The sequence below is a fragment of the Bos indicus genome, chromosome 22 (genome assembly GCF_029378745.1).
Source record: "Bos indicus isolate NIAB-ARS_2022 breed Sahiwal x Tharparkar chromosome 22, NIAB-ARS_B.indTharparkar_mat_pri_1.0, whole genome shotgun sequence".
Classification (NCBI taxonomy): domain Eukaryota; kingdom Metazoa; phylum Chordata; class Mammalia; order Artiodactyla; family Bovidae; genus Bos; species Bos indicus.
Window position 1 is genome coordinate 46706357 of NC_091781.1, and position 26994 is coordinate 46733350.

Sequence of the window (26994 nt, forward strand, 5' to 3'; positions counted from 1 at the left end):
TGCAGAATGGGTTCATTGAACCATGTTTTTCTCACTGTGGACCATGGCCAAAAAAGTTTGAAAGCCACTGACTTAGAAAAAATGCAGTTGTGTGCCGAAGGAGCCCCCAGGGGAGCAATTCTTGTACCAGGGCGATTAGGAGTAGCCTTTATGGGAAGCAGATGGCATCTTTCATAGTGATGTTCACCAAACAATTTTCTGTTAAAGGGTTGGTAATCACAGGTCCCAGGAACCTATTTGGTAAGAAGAAAAACCATCATTGACAGGTCAACAAATTTCTCCCCATCTTACAAATTGGAGAATGGCTGCTTCAACTCCGCTCAGTGATTTATAAATAAGCTGCTTCAACAATCAGACATGCTCCTGGGTACCTTCTGACTTAAAAGGTAAAATGCCTGACAAAGCCCCCATATCTATTGCAGAGAAAATCTCCAGTCACGCCATGCACGCCAAGGAGGGCTGTGCCCCGTGCCAGCTTTAGGCTGGGTTCAGAGGCTGAGGACCACCGGCCCAGGCCCAGGATGGAACAGACTCCATGTGGACACACAGACACGGAAGCAAAACGTGGCGGAAAGATATGTGCATTTCCTCCCAGCAGGAAAGAGAGGGAATAACTGGATCTCTAGGGAAAGCCAGAGCATTCCCGCGGTGGCATACAATAGCATTTCTCAAAGCACGGTCGCTGTACCCCATCAGAATTAACTAAGACACTTGTTAATGCAGATTCCTGGGCCCCGGACCAAGCTTACTGAGTCCAAATCTTTTGTGATGGCTCCCTCGGAATCATACATTTTAAGCAGCTCCCCGGGTGATATCTCTGCACACCGAAGTCTGACATCCTCCAGAGTCAGGGCTCAGCAACCAGACAAGGACAACAGGGTCAGCCGTGTAGACGGTTCGAACGGCCTGGGCCGAGGCGCAGAGGCGTGGCCCAGCCTGATGCGTGTGGGACTGTGTGCAGTGTGCTGCCGCTGAGCTCTGGGGTAAGGATGCCAAAGGTGGCCACAGCAGCAAAAGCGACTTTGGCACCCTGCACAGCCCTACATACCTCACCGAGTAGTCCACGAATGCTTGTCGAAGCAGGAAGGAAGGGATGAGGGAAGGAAGAAGCAAGAAAACATTCCCAACATTTGGTCAAAAGCCAATGGGTTCTTATAAGTCTGTTAACACAGCTAATGATTTTCCCAAACCATGAGACTCTCCCCCAAAAGAAGCATTTGGTCCTGTGAACCTCTCTTGTGGAAAAGGGGAAGGTTGAGACCTCAGGCTTTCAGATGGATTTATTAGTAATATATAAACACTGCCGGGCTTCCCGGGTGGCTCAGTGGTAAAGAATCTGCCTGCCAATGCAGAAGACGAAGGTTTGATCCCTGGGTCGGAAGATCCCTTGGAGAAGGAAACGGCAATCCACTCCAGTATCCTTGCCAGAAAAATGCTATGGACAGAAAAGCCTAGCAGGCTACAGTCCATGGCGGGCTAAGTCCATGGGGTCGCAGAGAGTCAGACACAATTGAGCAATTGAGTGCACAAACACAAACACTTGATTAACCATTCAGTTTCCTACTCACTTCACCAGTGTAGATCCCGTTCCTAAGGGGGCCATTCCCCGCTGATGTGCTGGGACAAAATATTTTGGCTGTTAAAAAAGAGAGACCTTGGGGGAACAGTTTCTCTAGGTGAAAGTCAGGCTTAAATGTGATGTAATTCAAAGAACTGTTACAAAGGCCCCTCTGCCTGGAGAGTAGAAAAGACTTCCTGTGGAGGGCGGCAGGGGAGCTTTGAAAAGCTGGGGCAGGGAGGGGAGGGCATGGGGCTAGAGGCTGCCTCCCCCAGTCCTGGGAGAAGCCAGCACAGGGTCATGACGCCTTCCTGGCCTCTATGCCTCAATGCCCTGATCAACACACAAGCAAGAGGGCTGAGAGGAGAAATGTCAGCTGTCACACGTGGCCTACTCCTGACGCACTGTGACCCCTGGGGCATGCCACCAGGTTCCAAGCACATACCCCCAGGTTGGAAGGGCTGGGCTGGCTCCCACAACCTGCCCTAACTAGGAGATCCCACCCGCTTCTGGGTGAGGCTTCAGGCTCAGTAGGAAGGTAGGAAATGGGCACCGAATTCTGATGACTGTGGGGTGTTGGTGTCGTTGTTGTTCAGTTGCTCAGTCATGTCCAGCTCTTTCTGATCTCATGAACTGTAGCCCACCAGTCTCCCCCGTCCATGGGATTTCCCAGGCAAAAATACTGAAGTGGGTTGCCATTTCCTTCTCCAATGGATCTTCCCAGCCCAAGGATCAAATCTGTGTCTCCTGCTTTGCAGGCGGATTCTTTATCACTGAGCCACCACGGACCACATAGCAAATTCCCGGTATGATATGACACGGACGGCTCCACAGAGCAAAAATCACCCAGCAAGCTTCAACAGACTCCATAGACTAACATGCCAGGGAGGAGCCAGACTCAAGACTCTTCAGGAACCTCAAAATGCCATACTGTTGGGCCTGATACTGGGAGGAGGCGGGGCTGGAGCTAAACATCCCCCCATTAAATCCATATCATTTAGTTCTCTCCTCCCAGCCAGATGCTCCAGCTCAGCTCAGAGGGGCTGTGCTGGGTGCAGATTCTCAGCATGTCCAGGGGCCAGGCAGGAGGAAGAGAAGGGACAACTGAGCTGGCACGATACCAATGCAAATCACCTAAGCTTGCTTTCTGGCTTCTCACAAGGTCTCATCCTGGTGGAGGTGCTGGAAGGAGCCTATGCAGAGAGGCCACCCAGGAGCGGGGAGCGCTGCACCGTGGATGCTGCAGCGTATGAAGACGCAGCTCCCGAACGCCTGCAATGCGCAGACTCAGAAACACTGTCCCCAGGATGTACAAAATAACCAAACAAAATACCCAAACACTCGTAAAACAAAAGGAAAGTGCGCAGGGAGGTGACATGCTCAGCAAGCACCGTGCAGCATCTTGAGGCCAGCAGGGCCCCGAAGCAGGCCAGGTAATGACCCCACGCGAAGGTGAAATTCAGGGAGGAAAATTAAAATTCACACTTCTCCCTACTGTCACCAGGAACGTGGCGTTGGAGCACTTCGTGGAATTAGCTGCAGCAGCTTCCTAATTGCCTTTGCCGAGTTGCCGCCCCCAGGTTGATGGCGGCGGCTGCGGCGGCCCCATCAGTCTCGCTTGGTGCTCCTCCGGCACTGCGGCGCTCCTGCCGCAGCTGCTCAGCTTGGCGCTGCGGAGGCGCAGCCGGGACCCCTCTGCTGGGCTGGGAGGCTTCAGAGTGGGGAGACTCGGCCATGTTTTCAGAGGGCTGATGGAGATGGGCTGGGATGCTCCCCAAGGAGAAGAGAGAGGGTCGTGGGCTGGAAGTGAGGACCAGCTGGCTGGAAGGTCTGGCAGTTCCTGCTGGCACCAAGCAGGCTGTGGGCAAGGGACCCATCCCCAGGGCTTCAGGGTTGGAGAGCTGGAGCTGGGAGGCAGCCCTGACTTTTTGCAGCATCTGCACCTGATGATAGGGGCTCAGAAAACCCAGTGTTGGAGGGTAATACAGAAAGGAATGTGAAGGACCTTGTTTTAATCTGTGCTCAAGAGCACTGTTCCCATCACTGGCGAGTGAGCACCAGGAAAAGTCTCCTTTGTTTATCTGCACATTCATGCATTCCACAAACAGCCCCTGAAGCCCACCCCAAAGGCAGCTCTGCACTAAGTGCCAAAGGAAGACCCTCTCCCATCAGAGAGAAGGAGCCTGCCCTGGGAGATTTCAGGTCCAGCTTACCTGCCTCCTTCTTCACATCCCCACCCCCACTGAAAGAGATGAGGGTCCTCAGGATATCTCACTTCCCCAGAACTGCCTGGGCTCGGACAGATCCGCCAGACTCTTTCCATGCAAAATACAACTGCCCTATGGGCCCAAGGGCTGGAGCCTTCAAGTTAGCTGTCAATCATGCAGAAAAACATGCATGATTCTCTTTTCAGGAGAGAAAAAGAAAAAGAAGCTCCAACAAATATCCAGGAAAGACAGAAAAAGAGTGGGGATGACAAAAAACGGGAAGCTAACATTTACTGGGCACCTTCCAGATGTCGAGTTCTGTGCTTAGACTGTTACCACATATTGACAATGCTCACCATGATCCCATTTTACAAATAAGGAACCGGAGGCCCAGAAGTGAAACTCACTAGAGCCAGGCTGGATCTCAAAGTCAGATCCATCACGTATTAATACCCAAGTCCCAGACAGAGCCCAACCTGGCTCTTCCACAGCATGGGATATACACAAAGGAAAATTTAGCCAAATTCAATGAGATTCTCAAAACGGCTTCTTAAGAGTCAGCCCTCAAGAGGGGAGGGCTGGCTGACCCTCAAAAGAAATCAAAAGACAAGCAATATTGTTTTAGTACAAAAAAAATGGAAAAGTATAGAAACCTAGAGGGTGGACTGGGCTCACCCCTCTTTCCAGCTCCTTTTTCATTCTGTATTATGAAAGCAGATGACAGTTCACCAAAAAGACTAAGAATTCTGTTGGGGAAAGGATTAAGAGCATAGAAGAAATTGCCACCAACCACCTTGATGAGTCACTAGAAGGCCAAGTCCAAAGCATGGGGAACATTTCGTCCTGGGAGTACCCAGATGTCCCTCCTCAGACCCCACCCCAAGCCAGACAGCTGAACAGGACTCAGAAGACACAGTTCCATGCCTGTCTTGGTCACCTGGAGCTGGGCATTCTTGGACCAAGGAATATTCTCTGTTTTGGTTTCTGCATCTCTAACCCAGAGATGATGACAGAACCAAACACAGGAGTGGTTGTGAGAAATTAAATGAAACCATACAAATAAAGCACATGGAACCACATGCAAACTACCTGCAGCATTATTATGATTACTGCCTCAGAAGACCTTGTGGGGCTCAGTGGTGGGCAGCTCTGGCAGAAGGACTGCCAAGTGGCCTGATATAGTTTCCCCCTCCGTGCACAAACTACTGTTTTCAGCAGCCAACCTGCCCTGATACGTGGAAGCAGCTCCTGAATAAAAATAATAACAACAGCAGCAGGCGCCCACCTTTTGTAAATATTTCCTCTGAGCCACTTATCGTCAACCATCCTGTGCGCATCTTCTCACTTGCATCTGTCATCACCACCCTAGAAGTTAGTACCATTGTGCCCATTTAACAGATAAGAACACTGAGGTTCAGCAACTGACTTGTCAGGGGTCTGAGACTAGTCAGCAGTAGCACTGGACTCTACCCTGAGGAGGTGGGTCTCAGATCCAGACTTCTACCTGTACACCGTTCTGCCTTCCCTAGACCAACTGCCTCACTTTAAAATAAAATGTAAAAAATCCATAATCCTCTAATTTCTTTCTCAGTTTATATATTTTTCATATCACTCATAAAGCATTTGTTTCATGCAAAAGTAACTGAAAATCTTGTTGTTTAAATAGGAATTCCAACTATGTTTCCATAATTCTGAAATTCCTGTTCCAGGAAATGTGTCTTGCTGGTTTTTTTCAATAGATTAGTGAGCTGTGAGCCCTTTACTGAGAGAATTACATCTTACTGTGGGGTGACCAGATGATTCCTGATGTTCTGAAATACTGGAACCTGGCTACAGACCCTGGAATTTGAAAGTAGTTACTAGTCTTTAACAAAGGGAAGACAGCCTGTGTATATCAAAACATGCCAACACACACACACAGACACACACACGTCTTTTACTGGTTGCCTGACGATGATTCCTTCAACGTGTGCCCCCAAAAGCACAGCTTTCTGAGAGAGGCCCAGGCCAACATCAAAAAGAAATAACATTCGAACTTGAGCTTGAGGGTCCCAGAAATCAAACAATCACCACTGACATGACTGCATGCGTGCGTGTTCAGTCGTGTCCGACTCTTTGTGACCCCAAGCACTGTAGTCAGGCTCCTCTGCCCATGGAATTTTAGGGACAATGCTTGTCTATTCTTTAGGCAAGAATATTGGAGTGGGTTGTCGTTTCCTACTCCAGGGGATCCTTCTGACCCAGAGATTAGACCTGAGTCTCTTGCGTCTCCTCATTGGCAGGCAGCTTCTTTACCACTCAGCCACCTGGGAAGCCCCTTCATTGATGTCAAGTGGGGCACAAACCTCTGCTCACTGAGCTGTTTGGACATGCTGCAGTATATTGAGTTAATGGAAATTTCACTGATGATGGAAACGGGTAGGAGTAAAGCCATATGTTACGACTCGTAGCCAAAGATTACCTACCTCCAATGGGTTTACTGCCCCCCACACCTATTGTTCTTCTAACACTATTTCTCCGCCTCTGCCTTGACAAAACACAATGGAAACGGTATTTCGGATGGCGCAGGTACAAAGAGCCAAACGCCTGCCCCGTGTCTCTCTCACTTTGCTTTGCAAATTACAGTACACAGGGATTACAAGAACAAAAGTGACTTCCACAACTGCCCACCTGTTCTGTACAAGGGATGGGATGGGAAGAATTAGGAAAAGAAAGCAAAAAAAAAAAAAAACCAATCCACCTCCATGGAAACATAATGAATACATATGTTTGCCTTTGTGCCCCTGTCAGATTAAATGTGCAAGACATATATGGCCTTAATCCTATGAACTCATTGTGGGATCAAAGTGACTAAAATTCCAGAAGTTTCTCTTGCTCTTCATTAATAACGAAGTAGAAACCATAAGTGAGCGTGGCCCCGAGAACTAAGGCTTCCTAGGTGCCACATACTGTTCAAAGCTACGTCATCTATGTTCTACCATCTGGCCCTCCCCCAAATCCTATGATACAGGAGCTTTTATTGTTAAGGTCCAGAGAGATAAAGTTAGTGACTGACAGAGTGGAATTCAAACCAAGGCCCAGAGAGATAAAGTTAGTGACTGACAGAGTGGAATTCAATACAAAGCGCATGCTTTGGAAAAAAAAAAACTCTTCAGGGTCTTCCCTGGTGGTCCAGTGGTTAAGAGTCTGCTTGCCAATCCAGGGGACACAGGTTCAACCCCTGGTCCAGGAGGATCCTACACGTCGTGTCGCAGCTGAGCCCGTGTGCCACAACTACTGAGCCTGTGTGCCCTAGGGCTTGTGCTCCGAAACGAGATGCCACCACCGTCAGAAGCTCACGCGCCACAAGCAGAGAAAGCCAGGTGCAGCAACAAAGATCCAGTGCAGCCAAAAGTTAAAATTAACAAAATTTTAAAAATAAATAAAGGTTTTTTAAAAATCTCCTTTCAGCTGTGCATGGCTCACCACAATAGAAATCTAGACCCTGCTTATTTAACTTATATGCAGAGTACATCATATGAAATGCCAGCCTGGATGAAGCACAAACTGGAATCAAGATTTCCGGGAGATATATCAATAACCTCAGATATGCCGATGACACCACCCTTATGGCAGAAAGTGAAGAGGCACTAAACAACCTCCTGATGAAGGTGAAAGAAGAGAGTGAAAAAGCTGGTTTAAAACATTAAAAAAGACTAAGATCATGGTATCCAGTCCCATCACTTCATGGCAAATAGATGGGAAAACAATGGAAACACTGACAGACTTTATTTTATTGGGCTCCAAAATCACTGTGGATAGTGACTGCAGTCATGAAATTAAAAGACACTTGCTCCTTGCAAGAAAAGCTATGACACCGTATTAAAAAGCAGAGGCATTACTTTGCCAACAAAAGTCCAGCTAGTATGGTTTTTCCAGTAGTCATGTATAGATGTGAGAGCTGGACCATAAAGAAAGCTGAGTGCCGAAGAATCGTTGCTTTTGAACTGTGGCGTTGGAGAAGACTCTTGAGATTTCCTTGGACAGCAAAGAGATCAAACCAGTCAATCGTAAAGGAAATCAACCCTGAATATCACTGGAAGGACTGATGCTGAAGCTCCAATACTTTTGCCACCTGTTGTGAAGAGCCAGCTCATTGGAAAAGACCCTGATGCTGGGAAAGATTGAAGGGAGGAATAGAAGGGGACGACAGAGGATGAGATGGTCGGATGGCATGAGCCTGAACAAACTCTGGGAGATGGTGAAGGACAGGGAGGCCTGGAGTGCTGCAGTCCGCGAGGTCACAAAGAGTCAGACACGACTGAGCAACTAAACAACAGATTCTTTCCTGGAAGCCCAGAATTTCAAAGAAGGAAATGCAAGGTCAAGTTTATAACATTGGGGGGCTGAGGGGGGGGGCGGTTCTCAACCTTGGTGGTATTTCCAAGGGCAAATTTTACCACTGATTCCATTTTAACACACAACACTAAAGTCTTGGGAAAAGGAATCAAACCATCAGGTGTGAGAAACAGACCCTCAGGACACAAACTCAGGGACCTGCGCAAACAGATAAAGAGCAGGTTTGACTTTTGGAGGAAAACGTGATGGGAAATGCTCCCTACTTTTTGCCGAATGGCTGAGGCCTTGTGCCTTAGCCGAGACTGAATCGTGCTCAGGAGCTCCGCAAGGTTATTCTTTTCCTTGGCAGCTCTGGTTGAGCAGGTAAGGTACTCAACAGCCCCACTTCTGCCCTGGCAGCCAGGGGCCCTCCAGTCAACCTGTCCTGTCTCCCTTAGGAACCATTCTTGGCCCATCATGGCACAAGCTCCCATGGAATGAGGGAAGTCCTTCCCCAACTCGTGGGGGCCCATCGCCCACAAAGTCAGTCTTTGCTGCCAACAGAAAATCTCCTAAAAGCCCACCCGAGGAAGCACATCTAGGGGAAATAAACCAGAGAGGCCTCCAGCATCCCACCCATCCGGCCCTTCTCATCCTGCTGAGGTCCTGACGACCCCACTGAAGCAGGTGCTGAGGCGGGAGCAGCCCACATAGGTGACACACACTGCAGAGAAAAGTCAAAGGCTTGGGGGTCAGAACATTCCCATCTGAGTCCAGCCCCACCACGTGGCAAGCGCTCCATCTCCCTGAGCTGCAAGCCACTGGTGACAGGTAGAAAACAGGCCACCTCCCAGTGCAACTAAAGACCCCAGCAGACACTTTGCATTATCTACTTTAATACAAAGAATGCTTGGCTCATTAAACTCTCCCCAAAAAAGTCCATTTCCTTCCTGTCAGGTCCCACTGAACAGTCTGTTCTCCTGAGCCAGTTAGAATCTTGGTAGAATTTAAGAAGCCTCCAGTGCAGTCAGACTCTGTGGTTCCATCAGTCCCGGGTACCAGTGGTTTGGGGGTGATTTTCTAAACTATATGGCCCTTCCTCAATTGATCCACCACCTGCACAGCAGGGCAAGCCAGGAAGGGGGTACCAGGAAGCCCCTGAGGTAGTTCTTCAACCCCAGTGTCTCATGTGGGCATCACCCCGACTCTAGGAGAAAGTGAGCCGGCTTTCTCGGCTGGGTCTGGGCAGAGGCTGGGTCCACTGTGGTCTCCTCCTCCCGCTCTGCAGTGCCTGGCTCCTCAGGCTCCTCCTGTCAGGCGCCAGGTGGGACCACCGTCCTCCCTGTCGGCACCTGGCACCCACTGCCCCCTTCAGGCACTTGTTCATTTGCGTCTATGGAGCTGGCCCCACAGATGCTCAATGACGGTTATCTGAAGAGCTCGTCTCTGTCTCACGCCACCAATAACGACTTCCACAGCTCAATCGCGGAAAGCTTCTACGTGCCAGGCACCGTGCTAAGTGCTTTACGCCTTTTATTTTATTTAATGTTCATCACAGCCTGTAAAGTAGAAGATCCTGGCCTCCTCTCACATTGGAGGGAGCAGGTTCAGAAGCGTCATGCTGCAAGGTGACCCAGCTAGGAAACGGCAGATCTGGGACTCAACGCCAAGTCCATCTGATGCCAAACCCTGTCCTCTCAGCTGTTTTCTTGGGTTCTAATTGTTTTCGAAGTAATTTCCCAGATGTTATCTCATTTAATCCTCCAAAACACCCACAAAGTAGGGTAATGCAGGTATTACTCACATTGTTTTCAAACAGGAAGGGGGGATGAGAAAAGGTCACACAAAGACAAGAGAACACAGCAGCAGTGCGGCCAGGCAAGCAGACTCCGGAAGCCCAGCTGGGTCACCTGGGGGCAGCTGCTTCGTTTCCACAAGCCTCAACTTCCAAATCTGAAAAATGGGGTGACTGGTAGTGCCTGAGTCATCAGGTAGCTGAGAGAATCCAGTGGGATGACACGTCAGGTGTTTATCTGGTACCTGGAATGTAGGAACTCCTGAGGGAATGCTACCTGTTCTTACTATCAGATTAGACCGTTTGCTCAAGGCCACTCAGGAAATACCTACAGAAAAGACAAGAAGACAAACATCACAGCTTTTAGACTCCTAAGCCAGTGACCTTTTTCTATGCTTTAACAGCACTGCAGCTTCCAAGATGTATGTCTCTGAAAATGCTCCAAGCTCTGCACCTATTACAATGATGAAAAAAGATGGGCAAAGGACGCCTCCCCAGCTGACTGTGGCCAGAACATCAAAATAGAATGAGAGGATGAGCTACCCAGCAGGGAAAAGAAAAAGCCAAAATGAGCACGACCTGTCCTGCAGGGAGCTTCACCCGAGTTCCAATGGGCCCCCTCCTTGCTGTGATGCCCGGCTATCATCATCTTGAAATTCTTCATAACTTTTTAACAAATGGAACTACATTTTGCTTTCCCACTGGGTCCCACAAATTATGTCAGTGGTCCCCAACCTATCTGGCACCAGGGACCCTTTTCATGAAAGACCATTTTTCCATGGGAATGGGGATGGGGTGGATGGTTTGGGGATGATTCGAGTGCATTACATTTATCGTGCATTTTATTTCTAGTATTATTACATCAGCTCACCTCAGATCATCAGGCACGAGATCCCGGAGATTAGGGACCCCTGATGTAGCTGGTCCTGGTCTCAGCAGGTCCTCCACTGCAGCTGCCTATAATGTCTCAGATGCCAGACAAACCTGAGCCTGGCGGACTGGATCATTTGGCTCTGTCCTAACACCCCAGTTCACCCCCTCAAGCCGCACTTGCTAGCAGCCCAAGAGGACAAGGACAACTTTCCCCATCAGCAGGCAACATCTGGCACATTCTGTGATGAGCAGCCTCCGTTTCTACTGGCATGCGTGCACATGCATGCACAAACTTAATAAGTGGTAAGGACATGTACCAGCACCAAATATCATCTGGCAGTTGCTTCACTCAAAATGAATAACCAGAAGTCTGGTCTGCGAACCCACAGCCATACATTAACCATGTCCAACTTGCCTGTCCGGATTGTTTACGTGGTAATAGCTCCCTTAACCTTGGGAGGGTACTGTTTTCCAATACTGGATGCCAAGATAAATACACGGCAGGGCACAAAGTGAAGAAAGAGGCATCTATTTCTTGTCAAGAGATAATGCTCTCCTTTCCAATATGGCCTTGAACTGCCCATTAATAGGTGGCTACTGAGTTGTTTATTTCCATAATCTTGAAGTGGGATAACTGAGAAGCTCAGCAGCATCTAACCATGATAAACCTTATATGTAATGCCTTATTTAAACAGCCTTGGAATGAGCACCCAACAAGTGTTATACCATTTGTTAAATACACCCTGCACCCTTTGCAAAGTTATGCCTGTAAAATGACTTTCTCCTGAAAAGTAGACACGCTGGCTACACAGAGAAATCCCTTAAAATACATCAGCTGAGCAGATGCCTCACCTGCAGAGGGTGAGCTGAGGTCCAGGTCGGACTGTCAGGAAAAAGTCTCTGAGGCTGGCTTCGCATTTCAGGGACCACCAGCTAAATGTGCTGGCCACTAAATACTCAGGGAAATCAAGCATCCTCCCCTTCTTCTCCATGTTCTTCTCTTGAAGGAGAAGCTCACTTTTGCTTAATGGACCAGAGAGGGCTGATGAAGATTCTATCGATATTGCCAGGATCCTGACATGAGGAACTTTCCCTCTCGCTCCATGATACACAAAAGCCTCACTGCAGCCACTGGAGATGAAGCAAAGGCCATTATGTCTCTTGTATAAAAATCACACTAAAAGAGTAGTGGGGGAGGGGGACTCTCATACGCTAATTCATAGGCTGGCATTTTCGATATCTATTTCATTTTTTCTCAGTCTCGGCCATAGCAAATCTCTAAGTCCAATCAGAGTGTCCCAGGGAACATGCAAGCTGTGAAAAGTCTCTGTCTGGAGGACACTGTGGATCTCAGTTTGGGAGGCTGTTTTGACAAGCACTGTGACTGCAAAAGATGGGGACCCCTGAAATAAGCACCACTCACTTCTGACAGAGGCTGTATACTTGGATAAAGAAAAAGCCATGAGTTGGTATCTGTAATGAGAGATCCGGAATAATGACAGTCCAGAAACAAAGGATCCTTGAGAGAATGTACACCTCTTTCTGGAAGCCCGACACAGCAAGTCATTCACTGCTCCAGGTGTGCAGGAGCACTAAACACCTGGCGAGGGCGGATCGATGACAGAAAAACCTGAATCCCCACACTTGACTTCCACAAATGTGTGCTCCAAAGTGCAGGATGATGAGATAGCCGGCAAGGTCACAGGTGCCCAAGGTACTGTTTCACATTTCTTTTACTTCTGTTCATCCTGATACATGGCTAGTGTGAGTGGGTGATAGTTGCTCAGTCATGCCTGACTCTTTGCAACCCCATGGACTGTAGCCTGCCAGGCGCCTCTGTTCATGGAATTCTCCAGGCAAGATTACTGGAGTAGGTTGCCATTTCCTTTTCCGGATACATGGCTATGTCTTCTTCAAAACTGGAAACGTTATCTGTGCTTGCCCCTGCCAGACAGACTTTATGAGGTGGCTTGGTACTCGTGTGTTTGCCTAAAAGCACATTGGTGTTAGAATAAATAAGACAAGATAAAACTAGCCTGAGAGCACCAGAGAAATTGATCAAATGTAATAACTACATTGGATTAAAAACCTGAAGTTTACCTCCGATGAGAAAACCATGCCTACATTTTCACCTCCCTTAACTTTGACTAGCAGTTGTAAATCTGAGCAATGCAGGCTGCAGCAGCTCCTAATAAGGGAAAAAGCAAAGCAGAAATATTTCTGGCAGAAAAGAAACTTTGAGAAAAAGAAGGAAAAAAAAAGAAAAGAACAAAAGAGGCTCAGACTTAACAAAGTCATACAAAAAGAACTTTATCTGGTCAGCAAGTGACCAAGCATGAGTGTATAAATGCAATAAGATATATACGTGGGTAAGATGCGGGAAATGAATTCTAACTGGTTTAGCCTGCTCTGCTGATGTCCTGGTGATTAAGCTAATGAGACCAATAAACTGCCCTGAAAGACTGAAAACTGTCATTTCCAAGATTTTAAGACTTTGAAAAATAATCTGCCAGGGAGAAGTCCAGTAATTGAAGTGGTGCCATGAATTAAAACGTGGGCAGCATAGGTTGAATGCATTAATCTCGCAGGATGACAAATAACTGTGTTTATTCAACAAAAATGTTCAGCCAAGTAGCGCCTCCCAGTAAAAGCAATCCATAGTGTCAGGCTTCCTATAGACAGTACAGCGCTGCTACCTAATTCCTGATAAGTGAATACTCCTATTTAATTATTTAAAAGACCATCGATTTCCACATTGATGAAAAGTCATAATTATCAAAATGGCATAAAGACCCAACCTTTCACTCTGCTGACTCTGTCCTGTGGAAAGAGATATCACATTCATGTATTAAAGCCGCCCTCTCAATAAATAGTTGGTAACGCAAAAAACTGGTTATGCATTCCAAGGAGAGCACATTTGATAAATGCGGCACGAGGCGTCCAAGGTAAATGTCAATTCTTTTCTAGCATTAACGGCAGAGACACACAGTACCTGTATTTCTGCTGTGTATTTATCACCATGATTCTGGAAAATGTAATTAGAACCCTTCATTCCCATGAACATACATTCCCTGAATGCAGAACTACATAGAACGACAAATCCAGCTCCGACCAAATTCTCCCAGAGAGGGACGAAATGAGAATCACATCAGTTTAATACCTTTTATTGTGAATGTTAGGGGTGTGGAGCCCATGCATTTAACAGCCTAGGTTACTGGACCTACTAGAATGCTTCTCACTGAATCCCAAAATAGAAAGGTAATGAAACTGTGCCTCTCCAAGAGAACCCACACAAAGCGCATTCTCTGGGGAAAATGAAGCAAGATAGAGGCAGCTGAATATTGGCATGAATATGTCAAATACGAAAGTTAATTAAAAGTTGAAGTGAATGGAAACCCCTGCAGTATCTGCCAGCTAAAGAGGGCAGGACACAGGCACACAGCCGCATGAGAGCTTCGCTTTCAGGCGCCCAAGGTCCTCTAACAACCAGAAAAACCTCTCAAAATTGACTCCAACTCCAACATTCAAGTCCCACGTTCTTCCATTCTGCGTTGGAAACAGTCTACTTTGCTAAAAAGCAGATTCTTTTTTTAATACAATCAAAAATATCCTCTTTATAAAGAACTAATAGATTGCTATTCCTGCACTAGGCAAAGAAAACAAAAAGAGAAAAAATAGGAAGTCTGGCAGTGGATATCAGATACATTATTGTAAGCTAACACCATGGTAATGAACAAAGAGACAACTAATTAAATATTCTCCTTTCTAAATCCATGACAATGAGGCACATTATTAAATACCTATATTTACATTGATAAAATCAGTGATAATACTGCTATCTTGAATTATATTATCTAAAAAAAACCTGTTACCCTATTACGAAAATGGCAGTTTTCCCAGTCTCCAAACCCCTTAAAATAGGTGGCCTATTATTATTGAACTTACATTCACAATAACTATTTTGCAAAGTTTTTGCCTTGGTTCAAAAATTAATAAACTTCCATTCTAAAATGAACACCTTGCATCAATTCATAACATTAAATGTCAATTAGAAAAATCACATAGAGTACATAGAATTGTTCAGTGGTATACAATATACCTTACTTAACTGAAATCAAGTTTAAATGTCTATGCCTTAAAAGTATAATTACAATCTATCATGCAACACCCTTGAGTCCTCTTACTGCAGTGTTAATGTATTGTTCAATCAAGTTTCCAAATTCGTTTCGAGAATAACTTAAGTGTCAAAGATGCAATGATGTGACAGAAGGGTACAGAAAGTTTTGACTCAGAGTAGTAATGTCTCATGCAAATGGCCAGAAACTTAAAAAGAAGAGAAAGGCAACTGTCTGCTTGCTTTTCCAAATGATGCTACACCTCCCCACACTCTGAGCACCTCGCATCTTTTCTCATTCATACTCTGAGCTCTCTAAATCAGTCTTCTTTGTTGATTATAAAGATACAATCATATTGAAGGGCAACGGGCCAAGACAGCCCAAAGATATCTCCCCAAGTTGTCTACCACACCCTGCTCCATGGAAGTCCTTGCCTAGCCAGAGAAAGCCATGAGTATTGGAGGGCGTCATGGTCGGTGATTGCAATCCAGAGCAGAAGAAATGCCCACCTCAGCACCTAATGCCCAGCAACACCTCACCTTCCCCTTGGTATCAGATTACAGAATGCCAGGCAACAGTAAGAAATGACAACAAAGACATAAACAGCTGGAAATAATTACCTAATTGTCCAGCTGTAAACATGACAAAAGCAAAGTAAGGCTTGTGAATGCAGTATCAGAAAGGATGCTGATGAGAAGGTAAGAGAAGGATTTTAGCTTTCTCCAACTTGCTGTCAGAGAGTAGCCAATAATATGCTTGGCTGAAGGGATTTTGGGTGGTGTGTGTGTGTGTGAACTTCAGAGAGAAGGAAAAAATATATTTCATGGGCTCCTACAAAATATGAGTATAAGATATGTAAGCACAATAAAAAAAAAAGTGCTCACAGGCTCTGAGGAGATACTTTCAGAGTTGCTATAACTAAACTACAACAGGCAGATGAAAAATATTTCTTTAAAGTTATACAAAATATCCTCTTTTTAAAAGCATAAGCTAAATACACAGGCAATGCAATAGGCCAGAACTCTTCACATAAAACATCTGACACACAGGCAAAATGCCAAAGCAGGGTACAGACTGGTCCAGATTAAAAGAACACAAGCAAAAGAAGCGACTCCTATAAACTGAGAGGCAGGTCACAGGTATGTGAATTATCATTGTCCATAAAGGCACATCATAACCTCAAGCTTTTATCAACTGCCTATAATTCAACGAACTCCGTCCCCAGATAACAGTTGAGAAAACAGTCTTTCCAAGGTTTCAGAGAATATGGCTACTGGCAGTTTTTAAGCCAGGCTAACCTCTGTCATTCCATTGTGGGATGATGTTTCATTACAATATTTAGATTCCATGTGACAAACTGTTTCATACAATGTCCCCAAAAACGCTACTCTCTACAGCAGAATGCCATAAATAAAATACGTACTTGGTTACCAGGCAGCATGCATGATACATATGTTACATTGGCCCAAAAAGCACAGCTTTAAATGCTTAAAAGTTAACTTAACAATTTAAGCTGTTTGTACCCATTTTCAGAGAATTACCCCTAAATGCCAATTTTATTTTCTATCTTTGAGAGAATTCTTGGATTAACCCTATTGATTTGTTAACTTGAAATTCTTTTTTATCTCCTCTAATCTCTCCTCCCCAGCCTATTTCCCCTTGCCCCCTTTTTTTCCCTTGGAGGGGAGTGCAAAGGACTGTATATCTCACAGTGTAATTTTAAGCATAATGCTGCCTGTTTGAATTAAAATTGATGCAGCTTCTGATAAAAGCCTAATAATCAATTCTCCATTCTCATTACTCTCCAGAATATATGGACGCGGACCAACGTCTTAAGTTTGTGGACTACTCTCATAGGTTATTACCCAGCAGTGCAGCTGAGTGGAAAGATAACCACATTCATTCTCCTTATCTGTAATGATGTAATGCATGCTAGCCCTGGGTCTAGATGATTGGGGAATAATGGGATTGTACAACTGCAGGGATGACAAACAATAGTGCAGCGTCTTTCTCTGATACACTGAACCCCAGCCTGCAGCGTGGGCAAGGTGAAAGGCATCATAACATAGGCACTGACGCTGCCCCTTGCACGAAGTTAGCGTTTTTTGACCAGAGGAGCATCTGCTCTCACACTGAAACAGCAATCCCGACACTGAGAGGAGAGCCATGCAAAAAACACTCAGTTTCCGAGCCTCGGCCAGGACAGTGCCACTGAGTATCCTGCTTTTCTTTGTGTATCGAATCGAGTGTCATCTAAAAATAACCGGTTGGTAGGGAGAAGTCACCGGCACAATATATTGCCAAGAAACCGGGGGATCAGAGACACCTCTGATAACTGATGCTGCTCTGGGTTCACGTTTGTTTGGAAAACTAAATCTGCCTCCATTTTCTGTGCTGGAAAAAATCATCGCTTCCTGCCACCACAGAAACCTTACCTTTTGCAGAAGCTGGGAGCCGGAGTACTTCGCGGCAATAGATTTTATCTCTCCACCAAAAGCAGAGGCCCAGAGCTTCACCCTAGAGGGAGAAAGGGCACAGGAACAAATGTAACACCGTGTCACAGTCAACACGCACGCACACGCACACACGGGGACTGTGGCTGAAGGAGCCGGGAGGTATAACATCGGAGGAAAAAAAAAAAAAAGAAAAAGCGCCTTGGTAGAAACTGCCAGCACCAAACTGCAAAGCGCACCGCGGGAGGGGGCTCGAGGGGGGGTCACATAGTTCAAAATGCGCAAAGTGCCCCCAGTCTCTCTGGAAAGATCACTAAATTTTATTTCAATCATTGCCTGAGAACTTGACCACCCAAACGGGGCATCACCTGGCAAAGATTAGTCGGAAGAAATTCACCCGCCCTCCCCCGCCCCGCAAAGAAGTGAGACGGCAAGATAGCAAAGAGCCCGGTAAATAAACGGCCCATGGAAGTTGGATGTGGTAAACAGGCTTCAAAGTTCGTGCTGTCACTGGCGGTGAGCCTCTCCTGGTCTCACTCGCCAGCCCGGGGAGGGGGCGAGGGACTCCCACCCCAGCCTGGCCGCCCCACGCGGGTGCGGGCCGGCAGGTGCGAGAGACGAGGCCGACGACCGCGGCAGGTCCTGTCCGGCCGCACCTGCAGGAGCCCAAACTTGGGCACAGCGGGTCGCGGGCGGCCGGAATCCCCTCCCGGGGCGGTGCAGGACCCCGCACTTACACGGAGAGAGGGATCTGCTGCTCCGAGCGCACCACGTCCCCCAGCGCGGCGTAGAGAAGCGCGGCGGTCAGGAGCGCCCAGGGCCCCCGGGACGCGCGGCGCTGCCAGCCCAGTCCGGCCATGCTGGGCTCCCTCCGACGCGCCGGCAGCAGCGACAGAAGCGGCCGTGGGGAGCTGCGCCGAGCGGGCGGTGGGCGAGCGCGCTGGGCTGCCTGCTCCGCGCCGCCCCGCCTGCCTCTCGCGCGCCGGGCGCACTTGGGGAGCAGAAAAAGGAGCGGGGCGGGGGGGTGCGGGGGGGGCGGAGGGCGGAGAGGAGGAGGGAGTGGGGAGAGGTGGAGAGGGAGGCAGGCGGGGGAGGAGGCAGGGAGACGCGCCTCTCGCAGCGGCGGCCGCCCGGCCCCGCCTCGGCGGCCCCGGGAGTCCGGCGGGCCGCGGCGGGAGGGCGGGAGGCGCCGCGCGGGCGGGGACTTGCAAACTCGCGTGTCCTTGGCCGCGGCGGAGCGCGCCCTGCCCCGCCCGGCCCACTGCGGCCGCCGAGTTCTCCACAACTCCGCAGTCCGCCGCCGCGGGCGCCACTCTCGGGCTGACCCCCGGCCGGACCCAGTGACCCTGCGCCCCGAGCTGGCTGGAGATGCGGGTGGGTGCGGGGGGAGGCAGGCTGGAGGACCCTGGCTGGGTCACAGGGTGCTGAGGAGCGCAGAGGTGGCGCGACCCCCGGCCCCGCCGCGCAGTTTTCCGGCGGGCAAGGGGTGCGAGGAAGAGGCCAAAGTCTGAAGAAGAGGCCGGGGCTCGCGGCGGAGTACTGGGTCGCGCGGGGTGGAGTGCGATGGGGATGGCAGGGGGATGACAGCGGGGCTCGGCGGTCAGGCGCGGGCACTGCTGCGTGGCCGCCTGCAGCCGCTCCTCCGGTCGCGGCGCCGACCAGGGAAGGCGCGGAGGGCGGCGCTGCCGGCGCGGCGCGGGCTCACGAGCGCGGGGCTCCGGGTTTCGGGCCGCAGCTGGGCCGGCTTGGCGCGCCCGAGCCCGGGCCGGGCTCTGACCCGCGGAGGCCCGGGGTCCGCGCAACTGCAGCGGCCGGCGGGGCGGGGAGGGGCGGCACTGCGGCTCCGGGTCCATCCTGACTGGCGGACTCCCTGGATTTCGGGAATGAGGGAGTCCTCCGAGGCTCGGGGATTCACCGTCTCCCCACTCGGACCCCCACCCGCTGGGTGGAAGGCGCGGTCGCGCGGGCGGAGGCAGGAAGTCGGGGAAGCCCCAGGCGCCTGAGGAACCAGGCTTCCCCGCGGCCTCTCCCGCCGCCGCCCCCAGCCCGGCACCCGTCTCTCGGAGCCCCGGCTCCGGCTAGAGGTCTGGGTGTGTGACTGGGAACTTTGTGGAGCCCTCGCGCCAACCGGCAGTCGAGACCGACCCGAGCTGGGCTGAGTCATCCTTGACTCGCCGAGCGCAACTCGACTGACCCCAGGCAAGCCGCGCGCTCCTGATACCGCGGGGTCTCCCGGGGCGTCCGCCGCCTGGGTTCGCCTGGTTTGCGGGACTCCCCCTACAGGGCTCTGGGCTCTCTTTCCCGTCACCCGCCTTCAGCCTCACCGCCCTCAGCTCTCTGGGGAGAGAGCGAGGGTGGGCTCCAGCTTCCGCCTGGTGGTGTCGGGCGAGAAGCCAGGCGGGCTCTCCTGCTCAGCACCCCCGCCAAAAGTTACCCCTGCAGACGTGGGTCTGGATCTCACAGTTGGCTACGCTGGGAGAAGGACCGCGCAGGGGCCTTTGGTGTCTGCCGAGTGCGGAGGAGCCCCGGCTCTGGTGGGCGGGTCGTGCCCCCACCTCGGGGAGCAGCTCAGGGAACAGGCCCCACCCTGGAAGCGCCAGGTGCTTCCCGCCCACGGGCAGCGTCTACAATCTCCACGGATGACTAACCGGTTATAATGAATTCTCCGCTTCTGTGCACACCTCCGATCTATGGAAGTGTGCTAGCAGTTCCAAACCGAGATGAGCGCGGCCTGACCCCAGGGAAAGGGTCCGGATGGCTTTGCCGCTCACACTGGGGGCGGGAGAAAAATAGTTTTCCTGTCATATCCCAGGCGCCTTCTTTCTAAATGAGTAAGTGTGTAAGTGAGTGAAAGCATACTAGCCTTTATTTGTAAGCCTACAATCCACTGCCACTGTAATATCTATATGATAATGGCCTTCAGGCAGTCCCTCATTCATGCAGTGAATAACTGCCAAGCATCTGTGATAGGACCGTCGAGTGTACCAGGGACCCGACGGTGAACGAATCAGACACCTCCCCTCGAGGATTTTATGCGCTATCAAAGGAAAAAGGCTTTACTCCAAAAGCCATAATGATAAATGCATAATTATATAGTTTGACAAGAAGTCAACTATAGTATGCATGAAGAAAAAGTACCTGAAACGTCCATATTATTGCTATCCCTATTAACTTGGGAGAAAACTGAGGCACCCTAAAATAATACAGCTTAGTCAAACAACCACTAGACTGCTGGACTATATTGAGGACCACTGGGGCACCAGGGTCATGACAACAATTTATGATGAAAGCCAGCCGTATGCAGGTGAACATTGCAGCCGTTTCAGGGCAGCTAGAGATGAACCCGGAGAGGAACCCTGGCACAGGAATTCACAGCCCCCCAGAATCATAGCGTCTTAAGCATTTGTAACTTACACACGGACCATCTTAAACAGAGCATTGTATCCAATGCATTTAAAATAGATCCCACTAAACACTTCCTGCTGCTGCTGCTGCTGCTGCTAAGTCACTTCAGTCGTGTCCAACTCTGTGCGACCCCGTGGATGGCAGCCCACTGGGCTCCCCTGTCCTTGGGATTCTCCAGTCAAGAACACTGGAGTGGGTTGCCATTTCCTTCATGAAAGTGAAAAATGCATGAAAGTGAAAAATGAAAGTGAATTTTCACTTCATGAAAGTGAAAGATGAAAGTGAAGTCGCTCAGTCGTGTCCGACTCTTAGCAACCCCGTGGACTGCAGCCTACCAGGCTCCTCTGTCCACGGGATTTTCCAGGCAAGAGTACTGGAGTGGGGTGCCATTGCCTTCTCCGAAACACTTCCTCAGATCAGATCAGATCAGTCGCTCAGTCATGTCCGACTCTTTGCGACCCCATGAATCGCAGCACGCCAGGCCTCCCTGTCCATCACCAACTCCCGGAGTTCACTCAGACTCACGTCCATCGAGTCAGTGATGCCATCCAGCCATCTCATCCTCTGTCGTCCCCTTCTCCTCTTGCCCCCAATCCCTCCCAGCATCAGAGTTTTCCAATGAGTCAACTCTTCGCATGAGGTGGCCAAAGTACTGGAGTTTCAGCTTTAGCATCATTCCTTCCAAAGAAATCCCAGGGCTGATCTCCTTCAGAATGGACTGGTTGGATCTCCTTGCAGTCCAAGGGACTCTAAAGAGTCTTCTCCAATACCACAGTTCAAAAGCATCAATTCTTCGGCGCTCAGCCTTCTTCACAGTGCAGCTCTCACATCCATACATGACCACAGGAAAAACCATATTCAAATCCCAAAGAAAGGCAATGCCAAAGAATGCTCAAACTACCACACAATTGCACTCATCTCACACGCTAGTAAAGTAATGCTCAAAATTCTCCAAGCCAGGCTTCAGCAATATGTGAACCGTGAACTTCCTGATGTTCAAGCTGGTTTTAGAAAAGGCAGAGGAACCAGAGATCAAATTGCCAACATCTGCTGGATCATAGAAAAAGCAAGAGTTCCAGAAAAACATCTATTTCTGCTTTATTGACTGTGCCAAAGCTTTTGACTGTGTGGATCACAATAAACTGTGGAAACACTTCCTACTCTCTCTCAAAAAACAATGTTTAAACTATCTGATATTGATAAGAATTGGAGCTCAAAGTGTCATAAATTTGAAGTCCTGTTGGTTTCAACTATCATCTTCAAACTCTATCATCCTTTCCAGAAACACAAAAATTAATGCCAGCTGTCTAGTCCCATACTCTGATTTAACAGAAGAGGCCCAGAAAGGTTTAGCCAAGTATTCAAAGACACACAGCCACTTAAAGGAGGGTCTCCAGACCAAAGCAGAGGGTTTGTGCAGCTACATCAGGACAAGGGACCAAGAAAGGCTTCAGCTATGCCAAGTGCAGCCCCAGGCATCAGGTCCTACTTGTCATTTTCGCCCAAAAGCCTATATTTCCACACCCAACTCTCCTTGAAGCTTTGAATCTAGCCAATAAACATTTCATTGACAGACTTCAGACTCTGTTTAAGGAGAGTTTAAGCAGAAGTGGAACATGATGAAATATGAGAGGTGCAAGTTTTAGAAATGCTCACCCAATCCTGGTCTAAGGAATGGATTCCAGAGGAGACCCAAAAGCAGCTGTTCTCAGAGCCAGAGAGGGCCTATTGAATGGTTGGGACTTTCTCTATTTGTCACAGTGACTTGGAATCCTACTGGCACTTCTTGGATGGGAACAGGACAGTCCCATACAAGGAGGAATTATTCCGTGTCCCATTGGACTCTCAAAGGACCCACTGGACATTCAGGTAGGACAAAAATTTGCTTATAATCACCTGATTCTAGAACTTATTTATTTTATATGTAAATATAAAGGAGTTTTTACATGGTTTTAAAAAACAGTGAATTTTCCAGGAATGCAACTGTAGTATAAATAAAAAGAACATTGTCTTCTATTTTGTTCAGAATCTTAGCAAGAGGGCTTTGGTTAATTGTTTGTTTGTGTTTTACCATTTTGGAAAAGCACTTCTCCAACTGTAGCTGTGCTCAGGGTCCCAGGTCACCAGTAGAGCCCCTCTATGTCAGTCTACACTTGGGGTGTGGAATTCCTAACCAGCCTGCATATAGGGGCAAGTCCATGAGCACTCATAGTGAAATGCTTTTTATTTTATTATAAATACTTTTATTTTATTATAAATACTTTTATTTTATTTATCTCTGATATTACAAGATGAAGCATCATATAGATTTTTTAAAATAATTTTATGTATTTCTGATTCTGCTGGGTGTTCATTGCTGTGAGCTGGCTTTCTGTAGTTGCAGCTGGTGGGGGCCCCTCTCTAGTTGCAGTGCACAGGCTTCTCATTGCAGTGGCTCCTCTTGTTGCAGAGCATGAGCGCTAGGGCACGCAGGCTTCAGCTGTTGCAGCCATGGGCTCTAGAACACAGGCTCAGTAGCTGTGGTGGATGGGCTTAGTTGCCCCACAGCACATGGGATCTTCCCCAATCGGGGATCAAACCTGTGTCCCCTGCATTGGCAGGTGTGCTCAACTACTGGACCACCAGGGAAAACCAATTTTTTTGTTTTAATTCTGACCTTGAGTAGGTTATATTGTCTCAGAATTTCATATCAGAATGGTAAAAGGGGGTGAAGATCTACTACTCTATATTAGAAACACCAGTGAAAGGCTATGATGTTGCTGGTCGGGATACAAAATGGTTCACCTTGAAGAAGCAAAATGACAAATGCTTTAACCTTTGACCCAGCAGTCCCTCTTCTGGAAACTTGTCTTACAATTGCTAAATGATGTTCATATGAAGTTATTCATCACCACATTATCTCTAAAAGCAGAAGTCTGGAACCAACCCAACTGGCTATCAGTACATATTTGGTTAAAGAAACTGTGTGCACCCACACAGTGGAATATTATGCAGTTTTAAAAATGAGAAAGCTTTCTACATGTAAATGTGAAAAGATCTTGAGTATATTAAATTCTTTATAAAAAGCAAGGAAAAAAGAAAAAGCAAGGTACATAACAACATGTATGACATTGCCTTTCTGTAAGAAAGAGGGAAAATAAGAATACATATTTTTATTTGCTTAAGAAAACAATGGAAGACACACAAGAAACTACCATTAGTTACTCCCTGTTGGAAATTAGGGACAGAGTAGATGGGGACAAGATTCAGAGTGGCATTTCACATGCTTATCACTTTAAACCATTTTGATTTTTGAGTCTTGTGGATGTATTACTTATTCAAAGCAGTAAGAAGACAAATGTTAATAGCTCTTAAAACAGTTTAGACACTGGGGCCAGGGCTGGAGTGGAGCAAGTCATTGTTGGGATGGAATGTGAGAGACACTTAGAGTCCGTGATGCCCTCCAGAGGTGGTTCTCAAACCCTCAGAGATTGCGATTCAGTAGGTTCAAGTTGGGTCAGTAGGTAGAGGAGGATCTTTGTTTCTAATAAGCCCTTCAGAGGATTCTGACGCTGATGCTGGTGGCCATGGACCACCACTGGCAAGCATGCAGTTTCTTTTACAAGAAATGTGTAGAGCCTGGTGGCGTTATGGACTTCGGGTTCAAACAAACCTATGTTCAAGTCGTGACTCACCCTCACATAAGCAGTGAGAATTGGGCAAGTTACCCAACCTCTCTGAGCCACGATTTCTCAACCACAAAAGATGGATAACGATAGCACCAGAGAGCAGACCTCACACAGACATAAAGATGCAGCGGGACAATGCAGCTAAGAATTCAACAAATGTTCATTACTGCTTCCACTCTGCACATACAGCAAGGTTTCCACACCTGGGCTATTTTCCTGGCTTACCAAAAAAGTGTGCCTTACTCTTAACTCAGAGTGCCAAAGCTTCCTGCTTCACCATCACCATGCACACATATACACTCACACAGAACCCACCTCTCCATTGCCACCACACTGCCCAGCCCACCCTGCTCTGCCCATCCTCCATAAAGACATTGCTTCCCTGCACCCCTCTCAAATACACTCCTTCTTCCCATGGTAGCCAGAGCCATCTTTTCAAAAACAAAAATCAAACCATAGTCATTCCCCTGCTCAAAATCCTCCAGTGGTTTCTGTTTTTAATTAAAATGCAGGTTGCTTGCCAAGGCTCGCACGGTCCTGACAGCTGCCCTCCTCTCTCAGTCCCACTTTCATCTCTCTCCCCATTGCTCACTGGGCTCTAGCCCGTCTCCTTGGGGTGACTTTCCGTCTTGGGCCTTTGCATATGCTGTGACCTCTGCCTGGATGAGCTTCCCTTCTGGCTCAGCTGGTAAAGAATCCGCCTGCAATGTGGGAGACCTGGGTTCAGTTCCTAGGTTGGGAAGATCCCCTGGAGAAGGGAAAGGCTACCCACTCCAGTATGCTGGTCTGGAGAATTCCATGGATGGACTGTATAGTCCATGGGGTCGCAAAGAGTTGGACATGACTGAGCAACTTTCACTGCTTGGATGACAGTTTCTCACTGTATTCAGGTCTCTGCTTAAATGTCACTTTTCTGGGGAAAATTTTCCCTGATTCCCCCACCCCTATAAAGGAGAAACACACAGAGAGACACACCCATCCACACACATGTCCCCATCCACACACACTCGTACACCTCTGTGCTCTTACCTTGCTTCAGTTTTCTTCCTAGCGTTTATTACTAATGATGGAGTGATTTATTTGTTTACACAGTGTCTGCCCCATGGGATGGGACATGCCCATCTTTATCATTAATATTATAATGATGTCAGCAAGGACTTTGATGTCATGAGGGCTCAATATACATCAACTAAATGACGAGAACCTGTGTCAGCTTGAAATTCCTTTCTCCCTGTTTCCTTCTTCCTCAAGCTCTTTCATCCACCTCACCCAAGACAGAGCCTTTGAAAAAACGCAAGGTTTGCTAAGGAGAGCATCACGGAAACTGTTTCTCTGGGGAGAAGTGCTCAGTCACATCTCTGTGGGAGGATACTGGTTGGAGGAAGAAAATAGAGACAGGAAGACAACTCAAAAGTTTAAAAACACTATGAGAATGCCTTCCTGAATGGTGTTTTTTAAGCTATTAGAGGAAAGAAATGTACTTGTCATCTTCAAAATTCTATTTACTGTACACTGGTGACATTATTTCCAGCTTCACAATGGTGTTCAGGGTGTAGACATGTCCCAAGGAGAACACCGTGAGCCAGAAGCATTCCACTCTTAGAAGATATATTCTGAAAATGCCTGAAATGCAGTCCTTGAAAAAGATAGCCCCGAAGACAGTGTCGGGTTCACTGTGCCAAACCTCCTTGCATAGAGCAAGCATTAAGGCAGATTCTGGTGAATCCCACCAAACTAGATGACCCTTTAAAACATTTCTAACCCTTCCCCTGAATTGAAAAGAACTCTTGGATTCCCAACATAGAAGGCAATGGGTGTGTATGTGGGTACTTTGTGATAAACGTCTCCTCTCTAAGATCTGTCCCCAACTCTGAGAAGGTTGTCCTTGGCCAATGGCAAGGACTATCCCAGAGGAAGGACCTGGAAGGACCAGCTGGCCATTGAGCAGCTTCCCCAAACCTGGCGAGGTTCTGGCCCACACACGTTAGAAGCGGCTGTTCCCCTCCTACTCGGGTGGGGACTGAGTTTCCCTCTTCAGTAAGTCTAAGTTTCTTTTCTAAGTCTGTGGGCCTGTTTTTGTTTGTACAGTAGTTCATCTGTATCAGTTTTTTGATCCCATCTATAAGTGATATCAAGGACATTTGTTTTTCTCTGTCTGACTTACTGAACATAGTGTGATCATCTCCTAGTCCATTCATGTTTGCTACAAATGGCATGATTTTATTCTGTTTTCTGGCTGAGTGATAGTGCATTAAGTATATGCAGCACATTTCTTTCTTCATTTATTTGTCGATGGAAATTTTGGTTGTTTCCATCCCTTGGCCATTGTAAAGAGTGCTGCAACAACCCTTGGAGTGTGTATGTCTCTTTGAAGGATCATTTTCTCTGGGTATATGCCCAGGAATAGGATTCTCAGCCCCTGTGGTAGCTGTATTTTTCATTTTTTAAGAAACTTCCATACTGTTCTCTATGGTGGCTATTGCCAATTTACATTCCCCCCAACAGCATAGTAGGGTTCCTCCAGCCCTCCTCTGCCCATCCTCAACCCCAAGCCCTGGCATGCTGGGAACCTCAACTTGTTGTTCAGGAAAGCAGGGCAAATG

General features: G+C 48.1%; 1 protein-coding gene and 1 long non-coding RNA gene across 5 annotated transcripts in view; one reads left to right on the forward strand and one right to left on the reverse strand.

Annotated features, from left to right (window-relative positions):
• CACNA2D3 (calcium voltage-gated channel auxiliary subunit alpha2delta 3) overlaps nucleotides 1-18296 on the reverse strand; it is an 898858-nt gene extending 880562 nt beyond the window's left edge. For 2 of the 4 annotated variants that reach the window (XM_070776473.1, XM_070776472.1), the window contains exons 1-2: nucleotides 18056-18296; nucleotides 17301-17382 (exon numbers count right to left, since the gene is read on the reverse strand). In XM_070776473.1, the coding sequence (XP_070632574.1) occupies nucleotides 17301-17382; nucleotides 18056-18177 (204 nt within the window). In that variant the 5' untranslated portion in view covers nucleotides 18178-18296. The remainder of the gene's footprint in view (nucleotides 1-17300; nucleotides 17383-18055) is intronic. The other 2 variants (XM_070776475.1, XM_070776474.1) reach the window with 1 other exon arrangement.
• An 848-nt stretch (nucleotides 18297-19144) lies between these two features.
• LOC109575979 (uncharacterized) overlaps nucleotides 19145-26994 on the forward strand; it is a 100230-nt gene continuing 92380 nt past the window's right edge. The window contains exon 1 of the long non-coding RNA XR_011563011.1: nucleotides 19145-22592. This is a non-coding gene — a long non-coding RNA (uncharacterized lncRNA). The remainder of the gene's footprint in view (nucleotides 22593-26994) is intronic.